Source organism: Tinamus guttatus, unplaced genomic scaffold, assembly GCF_059628265.1.
Source record: "Tinamus guttatus ecotype Peru unplaced genomic scaffold, ASM5962826v1 Tinamus_guttatus_pri_ptg000057l, whole genome shotgun sequence".
NCBI lineage: Eukaryota > Metazoa > Chordata > Aves > Tinamiformes > Tinamidae > Tinamus > Tinamus guttatus.
The window spans coordinates 780,203-795,907 of NW_028288591.1; the positions used below are offsets into that span (position 1 = coordinate 780,203).

Sequence of the window (15,705 nt, forward strand, 5' to 3'; positions counted from 1 at the left end):
CCCGCTGGCACAGCACATGCACCTGGCAGCAGTGGCCCTGCCCCGCTATTGGGAAAGCCTGGCAAGGAGAGCAGGGAGGCAATCAGCCACACACCCTGCGCTTGCCGCCTCTCCTTCCCAAGGCTGGGATTTCTAGCCCAGAGCAGCCAGGGCCACCCGCGGGTCGCACACCCGCTGACCCCACGCGCTCCTCGTGCCAGGCGTGCGCCCAGCCGCCTCCTCCTTCCTGCAGCTGCCGGCTGTCCCCGGCACCGGCACCGGCGCACCCGGGAGGGCAGCGCGGCCTGTTCCGAGCACGGCCTGCTGCTCCGCTTTCCCACAGCGCAGTGCCGAACTGCATCCAAAGGGCATCTCTGCACCCCGACCCACGGGGTTGCTGATGGGGCAGCCCTGGGCAAACACGAGCACTCATGCTGCCTGGCAGTACCAACAGGCAAATGCAGCCCCTCTTTTCCCCAGGACGTGTGTCCAGCTCGCCTTGTGCTGCCAGGTGCGGAAGCAGAAACTGGGTGACCTGAGGGACAGGAGCATGGTGGCCCGGTAACCTTGGGTATAAACTCTTCCCCTTTCCTCCTCCGCCTATTAAAATCTGCTTCATAAAACAGCTCGGTGCAATGCGGAAGAGATGGGCCAAGAGTGAGACAGTTGTGGTTGCTCTTATCGTCAGGGTAGGAGCACACAAAAGTCACCCTGTCAGTCACTTCATTCTTGATAAGTTATTTTGTGACAGTGGCTGCACAAGTGAGTCACTCGGCAGCAGTAGATGCTCCAGAGATTACAGCAGGTGATGGTACTGCTGATAGACTGGTGTTATATTACAATAGAAATCATAATTCCTGTTCCACAACTCCCCTTGTGGGTTTTAAGGAGTGCTTGGGCGGTCCTGTCCCAGTGCTTTTACAGCACGGGCAGGGCCGGGCCGGAGCGGCGCGGGACGGGGCGCTGGGAGCGCCGCCTGCCCGGGCTCCTGCCGCCGGGCACCCGCGGCTCCCCGCGCCGGAGGGCAGCGCCTGCGCTTCCAGGGGCTGCGGAGGACTCGGCGCCGCACGACCATGGTGAGTTACCCTCTGTGCCACCTCCGTGCTGGCTCCGGTGGGGACGGCCTGTGCTAGCGCCGCGGGTGAGAGTGTGTAAAGAGCAGCATCGGGATCCACAACCTGCTGCTCCTCAGGCCCGTTCGCCCACAGCCGCGGGGCCAGGACCCATCGTCCCGTCTCGGTGGATGCTGCTGTGGCTGTTGGGCACAGCAGCTGCTGCTCCCTTGTGCTCCCACACTTCCCTGTGGATTTCCAACTGGGAAGTGGGCAGGCAGGGCACTGGTCCCCTCACAGCTCTGTACCCAGGGCCCTTCCATAGCATATTCTCCTCCTTTTTATCCCATTGCCAGCACATGAGTCCTCTAACTCGCCTGCTACATGTCCCGGTGGGATACATGTTTGGGGCTGAAGCGCCAACCCAGGGTCGTGGCCCCACTGCAGTGCAGTCCATAGACCCGCACTCACTGCCCCTGCCAAGGCCAGGCTTTGCTTGGGAGCGTCCCACCCCTCGATGTCCTGCGCCCACTTAGCTAGCACGGTGCTAGCGCGCTTCCCGAGGCTGGGGCACGGCAGCCTCATTAGTCACGGCAGCTAGCAGTTTCCAAGGAAATGGTGCTTGCGCGCGGCGTGGAGGTTGGCATGGCTGCGGCCATGCTTGGTTTAACCTGTGCAGCTTTGCTCCGAGCGTGGCTTGAAGAGAGAGGGGGAATGCACCTTGGGCAGTGCCAAGCTGTGAATGCACTGCAAATCAGGGCAGGAGAAATGGCAAAAAAACCTCGGCAGCGGCCATAGCTGCTGGGGGCGGGAGCTGGCGGGAAGAGCCAGCAGGCAGGGCAGGGCGCACGGTTCCTGCAGGGAACCGTTAGGCTCCCATTAGCTAGGTCATGCCCGGCCCCAGCCGCGGTGACACAAGATGTCACCATGAGGAAGGACCGGGCGGCAGACGCGGGGAGCGAGTGGGCCACATTGCGAAGCTCCGTGTGACCCCTTGCACTGCTGCTCCCCGTCCCCAGCCAGCCGCCCTGCGCAGGGTTGGGCTCTCACCCAGAGCAGCAGTGTAAACATGCCCCAGCTTGGCAAGGGAGGAAACAGACTGCTCTTAAAGGCACTGGAAGGAAAGCACAAAGAGCACAGCTCCTAAACCACAAAATCACTTGGCTTTTGCTCCAGGATATGCAGGCTTATGGTAGCATTTGCCTCTGTTCATGCTGAAGAGATGTCCTGAAAAAAAGCCAAGCCTTACCTGTTGCAGTAGAGACTAGAGAAAACAGCAAAGGGAGTGGTGTTGCCGAGGGCTGGAAGGAGCCTCAAAGTACTGTGTTAATGTGCCGCTGTCATCGCCTCAGAAGGACAGCTGCACGCTTGCAGGATGCACACAGCCAGGGAGCAGCTCTCAGCAGCAGGGTCCAGGTAGGAATGCAAAACTGGGAAGAGGGAACGGTGCAGAATATCCCCAGAAACCACGTGAACAGCCACTGAACGCTGCTTGGCACCAGCCTGGTGGTCCCGTCCTGCTGCAGCCTGCCACAAGCGGTGCAGGTGCCTGCAGGACCAGGAGGCAGCAGTGCCGTATTCGTGCTGCTCGGCAGTGGTTGCAGCAGGGGCTGTTTGCCGGGTCTCCTAGCAGCGTCGCGGCTCTGCTCCACTCTGAGCTCCCCCGGGGTGCTTTCTCTGGGGCTCCAGAGGCTCCGGCAGTGCTAGGACAACCACTGGCAGCGGTGCTCCCACCAGAGCATGCCAACTGTGCCAGGGTCGGGCCAGCCGAGGCCAGGAGCACAAGTCTTGCCGTCGCGGGCCGGGGAACACAAATATTTTGACTGAATGTTTTGTGGCACATCAGCAAGCAACTCTTGTATAAAGCCTGTGAATGGTTAGGCCTCGTTGGCATTAAAAAGATAGGAACTCTAAGAGCCAGTTACCTGAATGGTGTATGGGGTGCCGTGGGGCAGGGCACGGCTGGGCTCACCCTGGGTGAGAGCCATGACGTTGCACGGGTTGGTGGCATGAGCAAGCAGCTCTGGCAAGGCCTAGCTCTGCAAGAGACTCCTTGGTAACGATGTGCCAGGATCCGTGTCCCCGTGCCTTCACCATGTCCCTGCTCTCGCAGCCGCATGTGCAGCAAGGAGTCACCACGGCGTGAGCTGGACTCATGCCTCCCACCTGCCAGCTGCTCTTCCCGTGCCCTTTCTGCTCCTTACCCGGGTTTTCCTCTCTGATTTGCAGGACGAAGCCTCCGAGCGACCACTGAATGGCAGAGGTAATGCCCGCTAGTACAGGAGCACGGCCCCACCGAGCCTCGTGCCACTCAGTCACGCTCCTCTGTGCTGCGTTGCAGGTGCCAGGGCAGGTCCCAAGGCCTCCACAGCACTGCAGAACTTCAAGCGCATCGGCATCCCCATCCTGGCGGTCGTGCTCGGCCTTGCCAGCCTCATAGCCATCGGCTTCTTTGGTATGGCCCCTGCTCTCCCCCACCATCGCTGGGCTGAGGCAGGACCAGCTTGGTCCCTCCCCACGGAGCCCCAGCGCTGATCCCCATTTCCCTGCAGTCAAGATCTACCTGGACTACTACTACTTCTTCTGCAAGCAGCCGCTGCGGCTGCTGCCGCTGGAGCAGGCGTGCGACGGCCAGGTCGACTGTGCGCAGGGCGAGGACGAGGCCAACTGTGCCCAGTGGATGCCCGATGGGCCGCAGGTGGCCGGTGAGTCCGGGACGCTGCAAAGCCCATGTGAAGCCTCAGCCCTCTCCGGCAGGGCTGATGCCACCTCTCTCTCCAGTCCGCATCTCCAGGAACAGATCCACGCTACAGGTGCTGGACACCCTCACTGGAGCCTGGTGCGAGGTCTGCCATGACTACTTCAACCTTACCCTGGCTGAAGCGGCTTGTAAGCAAATGGGCTACAGCAGGTAGGAGGCTGCTAGCTGCCCTGCTTCCCAAAGCGCTGCGGGGCTGAGTCCCCACTCAGCACCCCGTGGTCCCCCCGTGCCAGAGCAGGCCCTGGTTTCCAGCAGCGTGGCCGCAGGGCTGGCTCTGTGCCTAGCCCAGGTTTTTGCTTGCCATTCCTGCACCTCAGGGGGCTGTGGGTCACAAATCTGCTCCCATTAGAAGATCGAGGTGGCCTTGCCTGTGTCGTTGGTGTGCTGGCACGGTACTGCCATCCATGGGACCAGGACTCTACATCCCCTGTGGACGTCCTCCTCAGAGCACCACTCTGAGCCAGGCTTTTCCTCCGAGGCATTGGCTTGCAATGCACAGCTTAGCTGCACCTGATTACAGCAGAGAAACCTTGACAGCCTCCAGCGTTAGGTGTCAGTCCTAAGAAATGAGGGACTCGGTGCCAAGAATATGGTTCTAGTCTGCAGCAGCAGTGTCACTGGCCCCACATGAATCCCTGCTCCCCTGGGAGATGGAATTGGACCAGAAATGGCTATCCCACACCAAAGGCGCCGGTGCATCCTGCTGAGCCCTGTGCCTCCACTCGGTGTCTTGCAGCCCCCCTTCTTTCCGGGCGGTGGACACGGGCGGCAAGCAGTCCCTGCCACTGTGCGAGGCTGTGCTGAGCGCCGGCAGCCTCCGGGTGCGGGAGGTGGGCAGGTGAGTGTGCCGCCAACACCGGGCACCGGGACCCTGCACCCGCTGCCTCTCCTCACCCGCCACCGTCCCTCCCATAGGAAGTGTCTCTCGGGCTCCGCGGTCTCGCTGGTCTGCTCCCGTAAGTACGGCGGTGCAGAGCGGTGGGCGGTGCATTCTGCATCTCCTGGCAGCTCTGGGTGCAAGCCAAGGGCTCTGCTGAGCGGCTGCCCGGCCCCTTGGCAAGCTGGCATGGAACTCCCCGGGAAGCCACCGCCGCCGCGCTCGGGTCTCCCCACGCGCGGCAGGGAGGGCAGAGCGCGCTGGGCTGCCCTTGGCTGCCGCCGGCGCTAACGTGCTGCTCTGCGGCGGCCGGCAGAGGCTTGCGGCGAGAGCAGCCGGGCCCCGCGCGTGCTGGGCGGGCGCCCTGCGCCCATCGAGGCCTGGCCCTGGCAGGTGAGCCTGCGGTACCGCCGGGAGCACATCTGCGGCGGCACCATCATTGACGCCCGCTGGATCCTCACCGCCGCGCACTGCTTCAAGTGAGCCCGTGGACACGCGAGCCACCGCTGCCATCCCTGCGGGCTGCCGCGGAGCCCGGCGAGGGCAGTAAGGGCCGCATCCCCATGCAGGAACAACCCCCTGGTGCAGCGATGGCGTGTGAAGGCCGGCTCTGACCTGCTGTCCGGCAGCGCCAACCTCGACGTGGAGAAGGTCATCCTGGCCAAGGTGACACCCGCCACTCCCAAGGACGATGACATCGCCCTGGTCAAGCTGCGCTCCCCGCTGCACTTCTCTGGTGAGATGGGGTTCAACCGCCGGGCAGGAGCCCGCGTGCGGGGTGCCGGGCTCACGGCACCGCTCTGCCCCCCAGCCAGCAGCAAGCCCATCTGTCTGCCCTACTTCGACGAGGAGCTGCGCCCCGGCACCGCACTCTGGGTCACGGGCTGGGGTTATACAAAGGAGAACGGTGAGTGCTGTTGCGGGCACACTGGGCGCCCCTTGCCACCCTCCTCCAGAATGCTGCACTCAGCATGGGAGAGGAGAGGGGTCCCAGTGCTGAGCGTGTGCCCACACACAGGCAAGCTGTCCGAGACCCTGCAGGAGGCGGAGGTCATGCTCATAGACAACCTGAGCTGCAACCGGGCTGCCTACCACGGCGAGGTCACGGAGAAGATGCTGTGCGCGGGCCTGCCCCAGGGCGGCGTGGACACGTGCCAGGTGAGCGGGGCCCATGGCACCCCGCGGGGCGGCAGCGCACGGCCGGGGTGGCTCGGCCGGGCGGCGCGCTGTGTCCTGCTCAGGTGCTCGTGCTCCGCAGGGGGACAGCGGCGGGCCCCTGCTCTACTCGAGCGGCCCCTGGCAGGTGGTGGGCATCGTCAGCTGGGGCCAGGGCTGCGGCACCCCCAGGACACCCGGCGTCTACACCAGCGTGCAGGCGTACCTCAACTGGATCTACACCGTCCGCAGGGTCAGTGCGTGGGCTCGTGCGGGATGGGGCACGAGGGGAGGCGCAGTGTCTAACACGGGCATCTTCCCCTCTGTCCGTCCAGTCGGAGCTGTAAGACCTGCGGGCCAGGTCTCCTCCATCCCCGGCTTCCCAGCCCTCCTGCACTCGGCTCTCCCGGCCCTGGCAGCAGCTGGGAAATGAACCTAGAGCTGCTGAGGACACGGGAAGCTCGTGACCCTGCTGGGCAGGCTGTGGCTTAGCGTGTCCAAGGGCAGCCAAGGCGACGGAGGGCAGCAGCACTGACCCCATCAAGCAATTCGACTGTCTCAAGCTGCCTGCCGGAAAGACAGAGCAATTTATTGCCCTGGGCCACCTTGCTGTGTTAGGTGGGCTCCCGCGTGTCGAGGCTGCTGCTTGTTGGGATTCGGCCCCCTTCCCTCCTTCACAGGGGGAGGCGATGCTTGTGCTGGCAGAGACCCCCTTAAAAGAAAGGACTTGTTTTTTCCATGCAGTCTGAGACACAGTTTATGCCTCTCTGCATTTTTTGAAATGGGGAAGAAGAGGGGCTTTTCTAAGAAATAGAAGTGGGCACAAGTATTTCCAGAAAGACAAGAACCCTGGATCAGAGTCATTCTGGAGATGCTCTTTTTCTTGGGAAAGGCGCTGGCCACCCAGGCAGGGGATGCAAGCCCCAGCCAGCACCCTCAAAAACCCAAGCTGCAGAGCATTTCTCTAGTAAACATAATCTTTATTTCATTCAAGGCAAAGCTTGCTAAAACTCTACAGTGCAAAATGTGTTTTAAGTCGTAACGCAGCGTGTCGCACACACCCTGCGTGGACTCGCAGATATCTCCTATGTGTTTCTATAAACCTACACATACCTGCGTGGGTCACACCACACCTCGGCACCCACCTCCAGCAGTGCTGTCCCCAGCGCACGCCGCGAGAAGCCCCAGGGACCCCGCAGCACCCCCTTCTTCCCCACTGTGCTGCCTGCACCACCCGCACGCGCATGCCTACAGTTTCAGCCCCAAAACTGCTTGTGTTGACTGTTTTCCTTCAAGCCAGAGGAATAATCCATGCATAGTACAGCATTGCATATTCTGTGGTAAGTGGAGCTGAGTCCAGATACCGTCTAAAAAAGGTTGGCAGGTCAGGACAGCTGAAAAGAGTTCTCGAAAAAAAAAAAAAACAACCCACTTCCCTCCTCCTCTCACTGTCCTCTCCCTTGGGAGATCTTCCCAAGGATGGGCCAGCGGCTCGCAGGATGACTGGGGGGATCTTCCAGACCACCTCTCAGCAGCGGGACTCACAGGGAAAGTGCAGCTCTGGGGAGCCAAGCGATTTGCTGGAGGATCCTGCAGGTCCCTAGGGCAGAGACGAAACCGGGATCCTGGGGCCCGACTCCCACTCCTCCCTTTCCCCAGCAGCCAGGGAAGCCTGCGGGCACCTTGCAGCCCCACCGTGGTGGCACTGGCATGTAGCCAACAACGGTAGCTAAGCAGGGAACGAATCACTCCCCAAAGCACGCTGGCACCTTGCAAAACTAACTCGCTCCCTGGGTGGTGCTTTACGTGCCCAGTTCCCCAGAAGACCAGCAAGGCTCTACGCAGCTGGCAGCACAGTGGGGACATGCAGGCACGCTTGCATGCCATGCCTTCTGCCGGTGTGCTCCATCCTCTGAAATACAGTGGCCAGCAAACCCAAGAAACCCGGCTCACGCGGCTCCCTGCACGGCTCCAGTGCTCCTGCATCCCAGCAGCGCATGTGCCCTCCATGCAGACCCTCCAGCTTTGCACCCGCAGCGTCCTCCTGCAAGGACCTCAAAGCACGGGACAAGAGTTAGCCAAGGAAGCCTCACAGCATCCCCTGTGAGGTAGAGCAGTGTTATTATCCCCATTTTACAGGTGGGGAAACTGAGGCACAGCAAGGCAAGGCGACTTGCCCCGGGCCACCCAGCCAGGCAGTGGCAGGAGTGGGCTGGAGCAGCCTGAGCCCACTGCTCTCACCGGGATGCAACCGTGCTCCTTCATGCCCTGCGGCCGCAGTGCCGCAGTTTTCCTGGGGTGAAAGGGAAACACGACCTGCCTTCTTCCCATGGGAGTTGGATATAAAAAAGAAAATCTGGGTAACAGGCAGCTCAGCTATGAGAGCATCGCTGCTCGGAGCGCCTGGCTGTAAGAAGAGGGGCGCAGGAGGAAGAGCAGAACCGACCCAAGCCCAGGAGAGCTGCCTGCTGGGGCTCCGCATCGCACAGACGGCACAGGCACCCCGAGCACGGCGCACTGGGACGCCCGGCCACCAAAACAGCCCTGCAGGCACATGGGCCGTGCCACCACCAGGCTCCCAGCAGGGCCATGCCCGGGCACCCCGCGTCCCAGCCCCTCGGCACCCTCTTGCCTTGGCTCGCAGCAGAGCAGGCAGCTGCCTGTGTCCCGGCGGGCTGCGGGGCCACCTCCGATGGGATTCCCAGTCCCCACGAGAGCTGACGTCGTTCCCAAGAAGCAGTGCGGGTTGCAGGCACGTGTGTAATACAAACATGTCTCAAGCGCCAGTAGTTTGGGAAGAAAGCAAAAGGGGGACCGGGGGCCGGGGGCCTTCACGCCTTGGGGGCCACTTTCTGGTCCGCCTTGGAGCCGGCCAGGCCGTTCTCGGTGTTGTCGTTCCCCGAGGAGCTGACAAGGCACTCCTTCCTGAGGGGAATCATAGAATTGTAGAATCACAGAATCCTTATGGTTGGAAAAGACTTTCAAGATCAAGTCCAACTGTAAGCCCTTCAACACCATGCCTGTTAAACCATGTCCCTAAGTGTCTCATCTACACATTTCTTGAACACTGCCAGGGCTGGTGACTCCACCATTTCCTTGGGCAGCTTGTTCCGATGCTTCACTACTCTTTCTGTGTATAATTTTTTCCTAATATCTAACCTGAACCTCCCTTGGCACAACTTGAGGCCATTTCCTCCTGTCCTATCAGTAGCTACTTTGGAGAAGGGATTGACTCCGCCGCCCTCGGCCCCACTCACTTCCTGTCCTGCGTCTTCTTGATGATGAAGAGGACGACCTTCTTGACCAGCATGAAGAGGATGAGCAGGCCGATGAGCCCCCCCACGACGCCCACGATGATGAGCGTCACCGTGTTGTCCGTCTCCACCACTGCCGGGGAAAGGGCCCGCGAGGAGCTCAGCTGGGGCGAACTGCCTGCACGAGACCCCTCCACTCATCGCCCACCACACTGGTCCCGCAGGCGAGAGGGACGAGGCCGGCGCTGCTCCCAGAGGTGCAGCTGCCCCTAGGAACTTGGGTTCATGTGCCCACGGCCCCGCCACCCCCGCGGCACTCACTCTTGTGGACCACGGTGAGTAAGATGGAGGCACTGTGCTCCGCGTTCTTCTCCTTGGGGTTCTTGACGTGGCACGTGTACTTCCCGGCATCGCTGAAGTCCACCTCGTTCAGCAGGATGGAGATGTTGTTGTCCTTGCCAGTCGTGGAGCCCACAAACTCGACACGGGGGTTGCGCCCCACGAGGAAGGGCTCTGAGGCCTTGGTCTTTATCTTGCCGTGGTAAATCTGCAGAAATGGAGGAGGTCAGCACCTGCACCCCAAGCAAGGAAGGGGCTCGAGTGCTTGCCCTGCCCCATTGCACAAACGGGACCGGCCATGTGTCTCAGTGGCCATGGAGGATATCAGAGCCACAGATTAGCAGGGAAGAGCAGATCAGTGCAGCAACGGAAAGGAGTGTGGCAAAGAGCAGAGCATAGGCTGAAGAGTAGCCTATTCCTCAGGAAAGAAAGCCACGTAGCATTTCAGAGCAAGCAGCAGTGGAGAAATGAGCCATAAACTGCCCAAAGTGCCGACCTGCTCCTGTGCAGACAGCTTTGGAGCAAAAGGAATGAAACTGGTTCACAAGTTGGTACCAAGGAACTTTACAGAAATGGCTGGACTCAGCAGCAGCAAAACATCCAGACCATGTTTGCAAAAAAACTCAAGTGTGCATGGGGATGGGAGTTACCCTGTTTGCAGGGCCCGGGCCCGGTCCCGCCCAAGTGGGACACAAATGCTGCTCTGCAGTGAGGAAATCACACTGAATTGCCAGGAAAGCAGAAGAAAAGCTCAGAGAGCCACCCACCATCTCTGTCGAGTTGAAATACCATGTGAAGACCAGGTCCTGGAAGCCTATGCAGGTGGTGAAGACACAGGGCAACAGAACATTGGAGCCATTCAGGGCAGTCACGGTATTGGTCTTGCCCACGGACACCTCCAAGGCGAAGGCAATGGAGATGTGCACACCTGGTGGGGAGAAGACAGTGAGGATACCGTGCTGGCAGGTAGCCACGAGCCGTCCATTCCCAGGCACGCTGCCCAGCTCTGGCCAGGGAGAGCACGAGGGTCTCACTGGCCATGGTGCCATGCAAATAAGAGCATGTGCTTTGCTACCAGGGGACATGCAGGCAAGGCCCTCGCCTTCTCCATGCAACCACCCAGGGCCTGGTGGGGAAAGCAGAGCAGCCCAGGCCTCCCAGGGCAGCTCGGTGGGTGCAGGGGTCCCTGCTCCCCCAGGGTGTGCAGCGACTGAGCCTGGCACCCTGCGAGGCAGGGAGGATTGAAGGGGAGCCTCGTCTCACCAAGGAGAAGGCATGCAAATGAAAGCCCCTGATCTGCACGTTATCCACAGTGCCTCAGCTAAACCTTAAAGCTAGCGGGGGGAAGCCCAAAGCAAAGAAGAGCTCTCTGCTCTTAAAGCGACGAGATCAAACGCTAATTAGTATTACTGTGCTGGCTGGCTGCCTCTTGGACTGTGCCCCCAGTGAAGGGCTCGGGCTGAGCTGGTGCTGCAGGCTCCTGACAGAGGCTGTGCAGCGCTCAGAGCAGCATCCCAGCCAGCCCGCCTTGCAGAAAGCTTTGCCTCCCGCTGTAGCTGATGGGTGACCTTCAAACTGCAGAAGGCAGCTCTGCTACTCCTCTCCTCCCTGTTTGCAGAGGGGAGAGAAATACATGGAAGGAGCAGCTGCTAGTCCAGCTCTGAGAGCCAAGAGCATCGGTGGCAGCTGCCGGATTCTGCACAGGGGAAGGGCACTGCCCTGCTGTGCACCGGAGCCAGCAGTGTACGTACGATGCCCCTCCTGAGCACAGGGACGTTTTGCTTTGGAGCAGTGGAGCAGCCCCACAGCAGATTCCTGCCCTGCTCGCACCACGCGGCACAGGCCAGCAGAGCATCATCCTGTCCCTTCCCATCCCAGCGACAGTGGGGACCCCTCAGCTTTGCAATGGCTTCCCGGTGCTCTGCCTTGCCGGGGCACACACTGCTTTACCCTCTCTCATGCTCTCCTCGCCCTCCCCAGCAGAACCTCGGGTACCCAAGAGAAGGCTGTTTTCCCAGAGAAGACATCAGAGAGCCAAAGTCATAAGGATCGCAGCTCCCTGCAAGCCCGCGTGCGTCTCCCTTGGCGCATGAGCACGGAGGAAGCGCCCTCTGCTTCAGAGCGAGTTCTCTGTAGCTGCCTCGGCTGTTTAGCTATTCTGCTGCACGTGCGCATGCTAACGCTCCCAGGCGTGCCCGGCCCGGCCGAGCCGCCGGCTCGCACGCGGGCCACGCTCCCTGCTGCAGTGCTGCATTGCAAGCGCTGCAGCGAGCCACTGCCTTAACTTTGTGCAAAGAAGCCGCTCCCATTCTGCTGGAGAGGCTTCGCTCAATGTGTGGGAGCCTTGCCCAGCGGATGGAGGTCTCTAGCAGCGACCCAGCACTGTGACCATGCCACAGAGGGGACTTCAGGGCCAGGAGAGTGCCCAGGTGGTCAGAGCTGCTCCCTGGGGACGCCTGCTTGGCAGATATGGCCAAGCAGGAAGGTCCCTCGCAGGTGACAGTTATTTACAGGAAAGATGACTCCTTGCAACTTGTAACACTTTTAATCCTGTCTGCCACCGTTATAACATTGTGAGCATAATCTGAAGTGAATGTGTGGGGCACACGGAGGCTCATTTTGTTCCTGTCGCACTGTGCTCTCAGGAAGACAGAAGCGATATGTTACCACTAAAAAAAGCACAGAGGAAAACACGTTGAGAGCCCGGAAGATCCCTTCCTGAGCCTGCAGCACCAGCTGTCACCCTCTTTGCTTTACGCTCATAGCTGCTGCCCTTTGCTCCCCGGCGCGCTGCTTTCCGTTCCTCCGCTCACTTGCAGGATCCACCTGAGCAGCCCGTGGCAGGGAAACACTGCTCCGCAAAGGCTTGTGCTGCCTATGAAAGCCAGCGTGAGCTCCTGGTGCTGGCACAGGGGAGCAAGCGGTGCTGCTGAGCTGTCCAGCTCCTCTCTGCTGAGACCCGAGCCCGGGCTCACTTGCTGGGGCTGGGCCATCCAGGCCTCACCCTTCCCCTGAGCGAGCGCTGGCGGGGACGGCCGTGCTGCCCCCCAGCAGCCCCAGGAGAGCACAGGCATCTCCGAAACACTCCGCCACAGAGACCTGCACAGAGAGCTCCCCTCCCACGTCCAGGCTGTCGGCCCAGGACTGCAAGCAGTGAGGCAGAGTTCCTCTCTCCAGCCTAGCATCCTGCTGCCCAGCGTCCCTGAGCCTCTCCCGGCAGCACCTATCCAGCCTCCCTTGCTGGAAGTACCTGGCGCTGCATTTATCTGAAGCAGAACTCTCAAAGGAGAGCAGGGAACAGCACCCAAATCCTGCAGAGAGCCAGGTACTTTCCTGCCTCTGGTACCTCCAGCTCATTTAAAATGAATTGAAGAACTATGCCCTGTAAAATGCCTCTCCAGGGAGATTCCCAGGGGTTAGGGCTGCAAATGCAGCCCTTGCTTTTCAGCCCTCTACACCCATTAACAAGAGGTCAACCTACACAAGCTGCAGCCGGCGAGTGGCTTGGAACCAGCCCCAGTGGAACCTGCAGCGGGGAGGGGATGACTGCAACTGCCTTCCTTCTCTGCACAGCCAGGGGATTTGGGGTGTCCCCGACAGGGGCCTCATGCTCCGAGCAGTGACCCTGCAGTAGATTTTGTCCCCGAGCTGGGGAGAAGCGCATGCAAATGGTTGTTTCACGAAAGAGACTGTAAAAAGAAGGACCTGTCAGCTGGTGTGCTGGAGGCTGTGTTCAAGCAGCACATTGCTTCCCTATGGCTATTCCCCCGGTCACGTTAGCAGGCAGGTAGCGGCGGTGCCTGCTCGCAGCAGCAGCACGGAGCAGGGCAAAGCGCGACGCAGCCGCAGCGCTCGCAGAAGAAAGCTCTGGTGATGTTAGCGGCTGGTGCAGGCGGGGCGGGGGGCTGGAGGCAGGACTTCAGAGTCCTCTCCCGGACTCGGCTGCGAAGTCACCTTGGACAAGCCACTTATCCGTCTGCAGAGCAGAGAAAAGTGTGTGAGCGCGCGGGGAGAGGGAACTCATCGGAGCGGCGGCGGCGTCCGGCTGGATGCAAAGCTGCGGGGCGCGAAGCGGGGGCGGCGGGGGAGGCCGTCGGGACCCCCGCGTCTTACCGAGGAGCGCGGCGAGCGCGGCGCGGCGGCGAGCGGCGGCCGGGCGCGGGGCCATGGCTGCGGGCGGAGCGGCGCGGCACGGCACGGCACGGCACGGCGCGGCGCGGCGCGGCGCGGCGGGGAGCAGCGGGCTCCGCGCAGCCCCCGGCTCTGGCCTCCCCTGCCCCGCCGCGCCGGGCGGAGCCGTGCCGGGAGGAGGCGGCCCCGCGCCGCCCGCTCCGCCCCGGTGTCCCGGCAGCTGCCGCGGAGCCCGGCGCGTGGCCTCGGCCAGGACAGGGACACCCGCACAGCATCGTTCCTGCTCCCACGGGGACCGCGGGACGCACAGCACCACTGCAGCGGTCACACACGTGAGGGGATGCCACCCATCCAGGACCCTGCCTGCGCGACTGGGCTGCCCTTGCCTGGCTGCTTTCCCACACAGTGCTCTGGGCTGGGGATGCTGCTCCCCGCGCCTCGCCCGCTCATAGCCTGGGCATCCTCAGCTTTAGCCGGCCCTGCACCGGCCCCCTCTGCAGCTCCCTCTGCACCACCCGGGCAGGGGCATGACGGAGTGGGGAAGAGGAAAAGCTGCAGGCTTTGCCAGGCACTGAGGTGCCTGGGGGACTCAGAGAGGATGCCAGCATCGCTGGCAAACTGAGGAGCTGGAGCTGCAGAGCTGGCAAGCGAAACAGGAAAAGTACAGGCAGTGGGAGCCAGGCAGCGCTGGCAGCCACCGCAGCAGGAGCGCCGAGCACACTGCTGATGCAGCAAAGGTGGCTCATGGGCAGGCTGAGTGATGGCTACGGCGAGGTGAGGGGAGCCGCAGGCCCTGCAAGCAGGCAGGAAACGTGCAGAGACAGGAGGGGGAGCTCTGCATCTGCAGGAGCCCTGCTAATTGGGCTGGAGGTGACACCTCGGTGCAGCAGCTGAGCAGAGACGCATGCAGGGGTGTGCGTGGCCTGTCGCCCTGGCTTGTGGGTTGCTTGGGATGAAGAGCCTGGGCTGGGGCTCAGTGGGGCACAGTTCCACGTGCAGAAGCTGCACTGGCAGCTGAGGTTGAGTCTGGAGCCTCCAGGATGCAGCAAGCAGGAGCACAGGGACCTGCAGTGCTAGTAAGCTGCAGCGTTAACACCCACACTTGCTGCGGGTCAGGGCCACAGTATGTGAAAGACTCATTCCTGGGTCACGCGGGGGGCTGAGAAGTTTGCTTCCAAAAACATGGGGAAAAATCAGGACGAGTTTGTCCAAGGCGCCATGGTGAATCAGAGCGGCAGAGCTCCAGGAAGTGATGGCGGGGGAGGCTGTGGCCAGCAGCTGGGAGGGCCTGCCAGTAACTGCAGAGGCGTTGCTGCCACCACGGCACAGCCACGGGTGTGGACAGAAAGTGCTCTGCGAGCTCACACCCAGCTGCTCCTGCAGCAAGGCCCAGCTGCAGGGAGAGGTGCTGCGTGTGCCCAGGAGAACTGCAAAGGGACAGCAGTTCCCATGCCGCCTTAAGAGGGGACAAGGGCTTCATGGTGCCCAAGGTGCCACCTGCACTCTCCATCCATTCCCCCCACCAAGGCTCAAAAACTTGTGGCTGCAGAACACCTGCACAGGGGCCAGGCTCCTTGCAGATTGCCAGCCTGGCATTGCATGCCATAGAGCACCATGCCTTCCGGGACTTGGAGCTGCAGGCCACGGGCACGGCAGCCTAATAGAGCTGTCACACTCGCTGCCCCTCGCTGCTCCTCGGCAGGCTGCTCTTGGGAGACATCTGCTGCTGCCACGGGCCGGGAAAGGCTGCAATCTCCACAGCCTGGCCAGGTCCCGAGGTGTCCCACAGCCACTTCCCTGCACTCCTGTCAGGACGGCCAGGATGTCCGGCCCCGGGACGGGAGCAGGGCTGGGATGCTGCAGCTCCACAGGGCTCCTTTTCCTGAGGCCAGCACAAAACCACTGTGTCTAATTTCAAGCACCCTTTGCTGGGCCGGTGTCACCTCCCAGTGTGACGGGAAGCGAGGGCTCAAGGGCTCCATCGAGCTGGCCTGCTGCCACCAGAGCTCTTCTCGGGAGGGGGGTCAGGAGCTACCACATGTCCCCAAGTCCATTCCCAGCATTGCTGGGTTTGCTCCCTGCGTGGGCACAGACCCGGGATCGACTGCCCTGCAAACGGCAGTGGCCCCAGTGTGCTCGGCAGCCGGTGCACAGTAA

At 61.7% G+C, this 15,705-nt stretch overlaps 2 protein-coding genes across 2 annotated transcripts; one reads left to right on the forward strand and one right to left on the reverse strand.

The window, feature by feature from the left end:
- Positions 1 to 614: 614 nt before the first annotated feature.
- Positions 615 to 6,291, forward strand: TMPRSS4 (transmembrane serine protease 4). The gene is given in 13 exon segments (XM_088540264.1): positions 615 to 668; positions 3,261 to 3,486; positions 3,584 to 3,736; positions 3,813 to 3,942; positions 4,529 to 4,630; positions 4,708 to 4,748; positions 4,986 to 5,148; positions 5,239 to 5,405; positions 5,481 to 5,576; positions 5,688 to 5,827; positions 5,928 to 6,081; positions 6,118 to 6,182; positions 6,184 to 6,291. Coding segments are annotated over 13 exon segments (1,599 nt in total).
- Positions 6,292 to 8,583: 2,292 nt separating this feature from the next.
- SCN4B (sodium voltage-gated channel beta subunit 4) lies at positions 8,584 to 13,585 on the reverse strand. The gene is made up of 5 exons (XM_088540203.1): positions 13,531 to 13,585; positions 10,185 to 10,345; positions 9,400 to 9,625; positions 9,082 to 9,211; positions 8,584 to 8,749 (listed from the first exon to the last, which is right to left on the reverse strand). Exons 1-5 carry the CDS (start codon positions 13,583 to 13,585, stop codon positions 8,656 to 8,658), a joined length of 666 nt encoding a protein of 221 aa, XP_088396329.1. The 3' UTR covers positions 8,584 to 8,655.
- Positions 13,586 to 15,705: the final 2,120 nt, after the last annotated feature.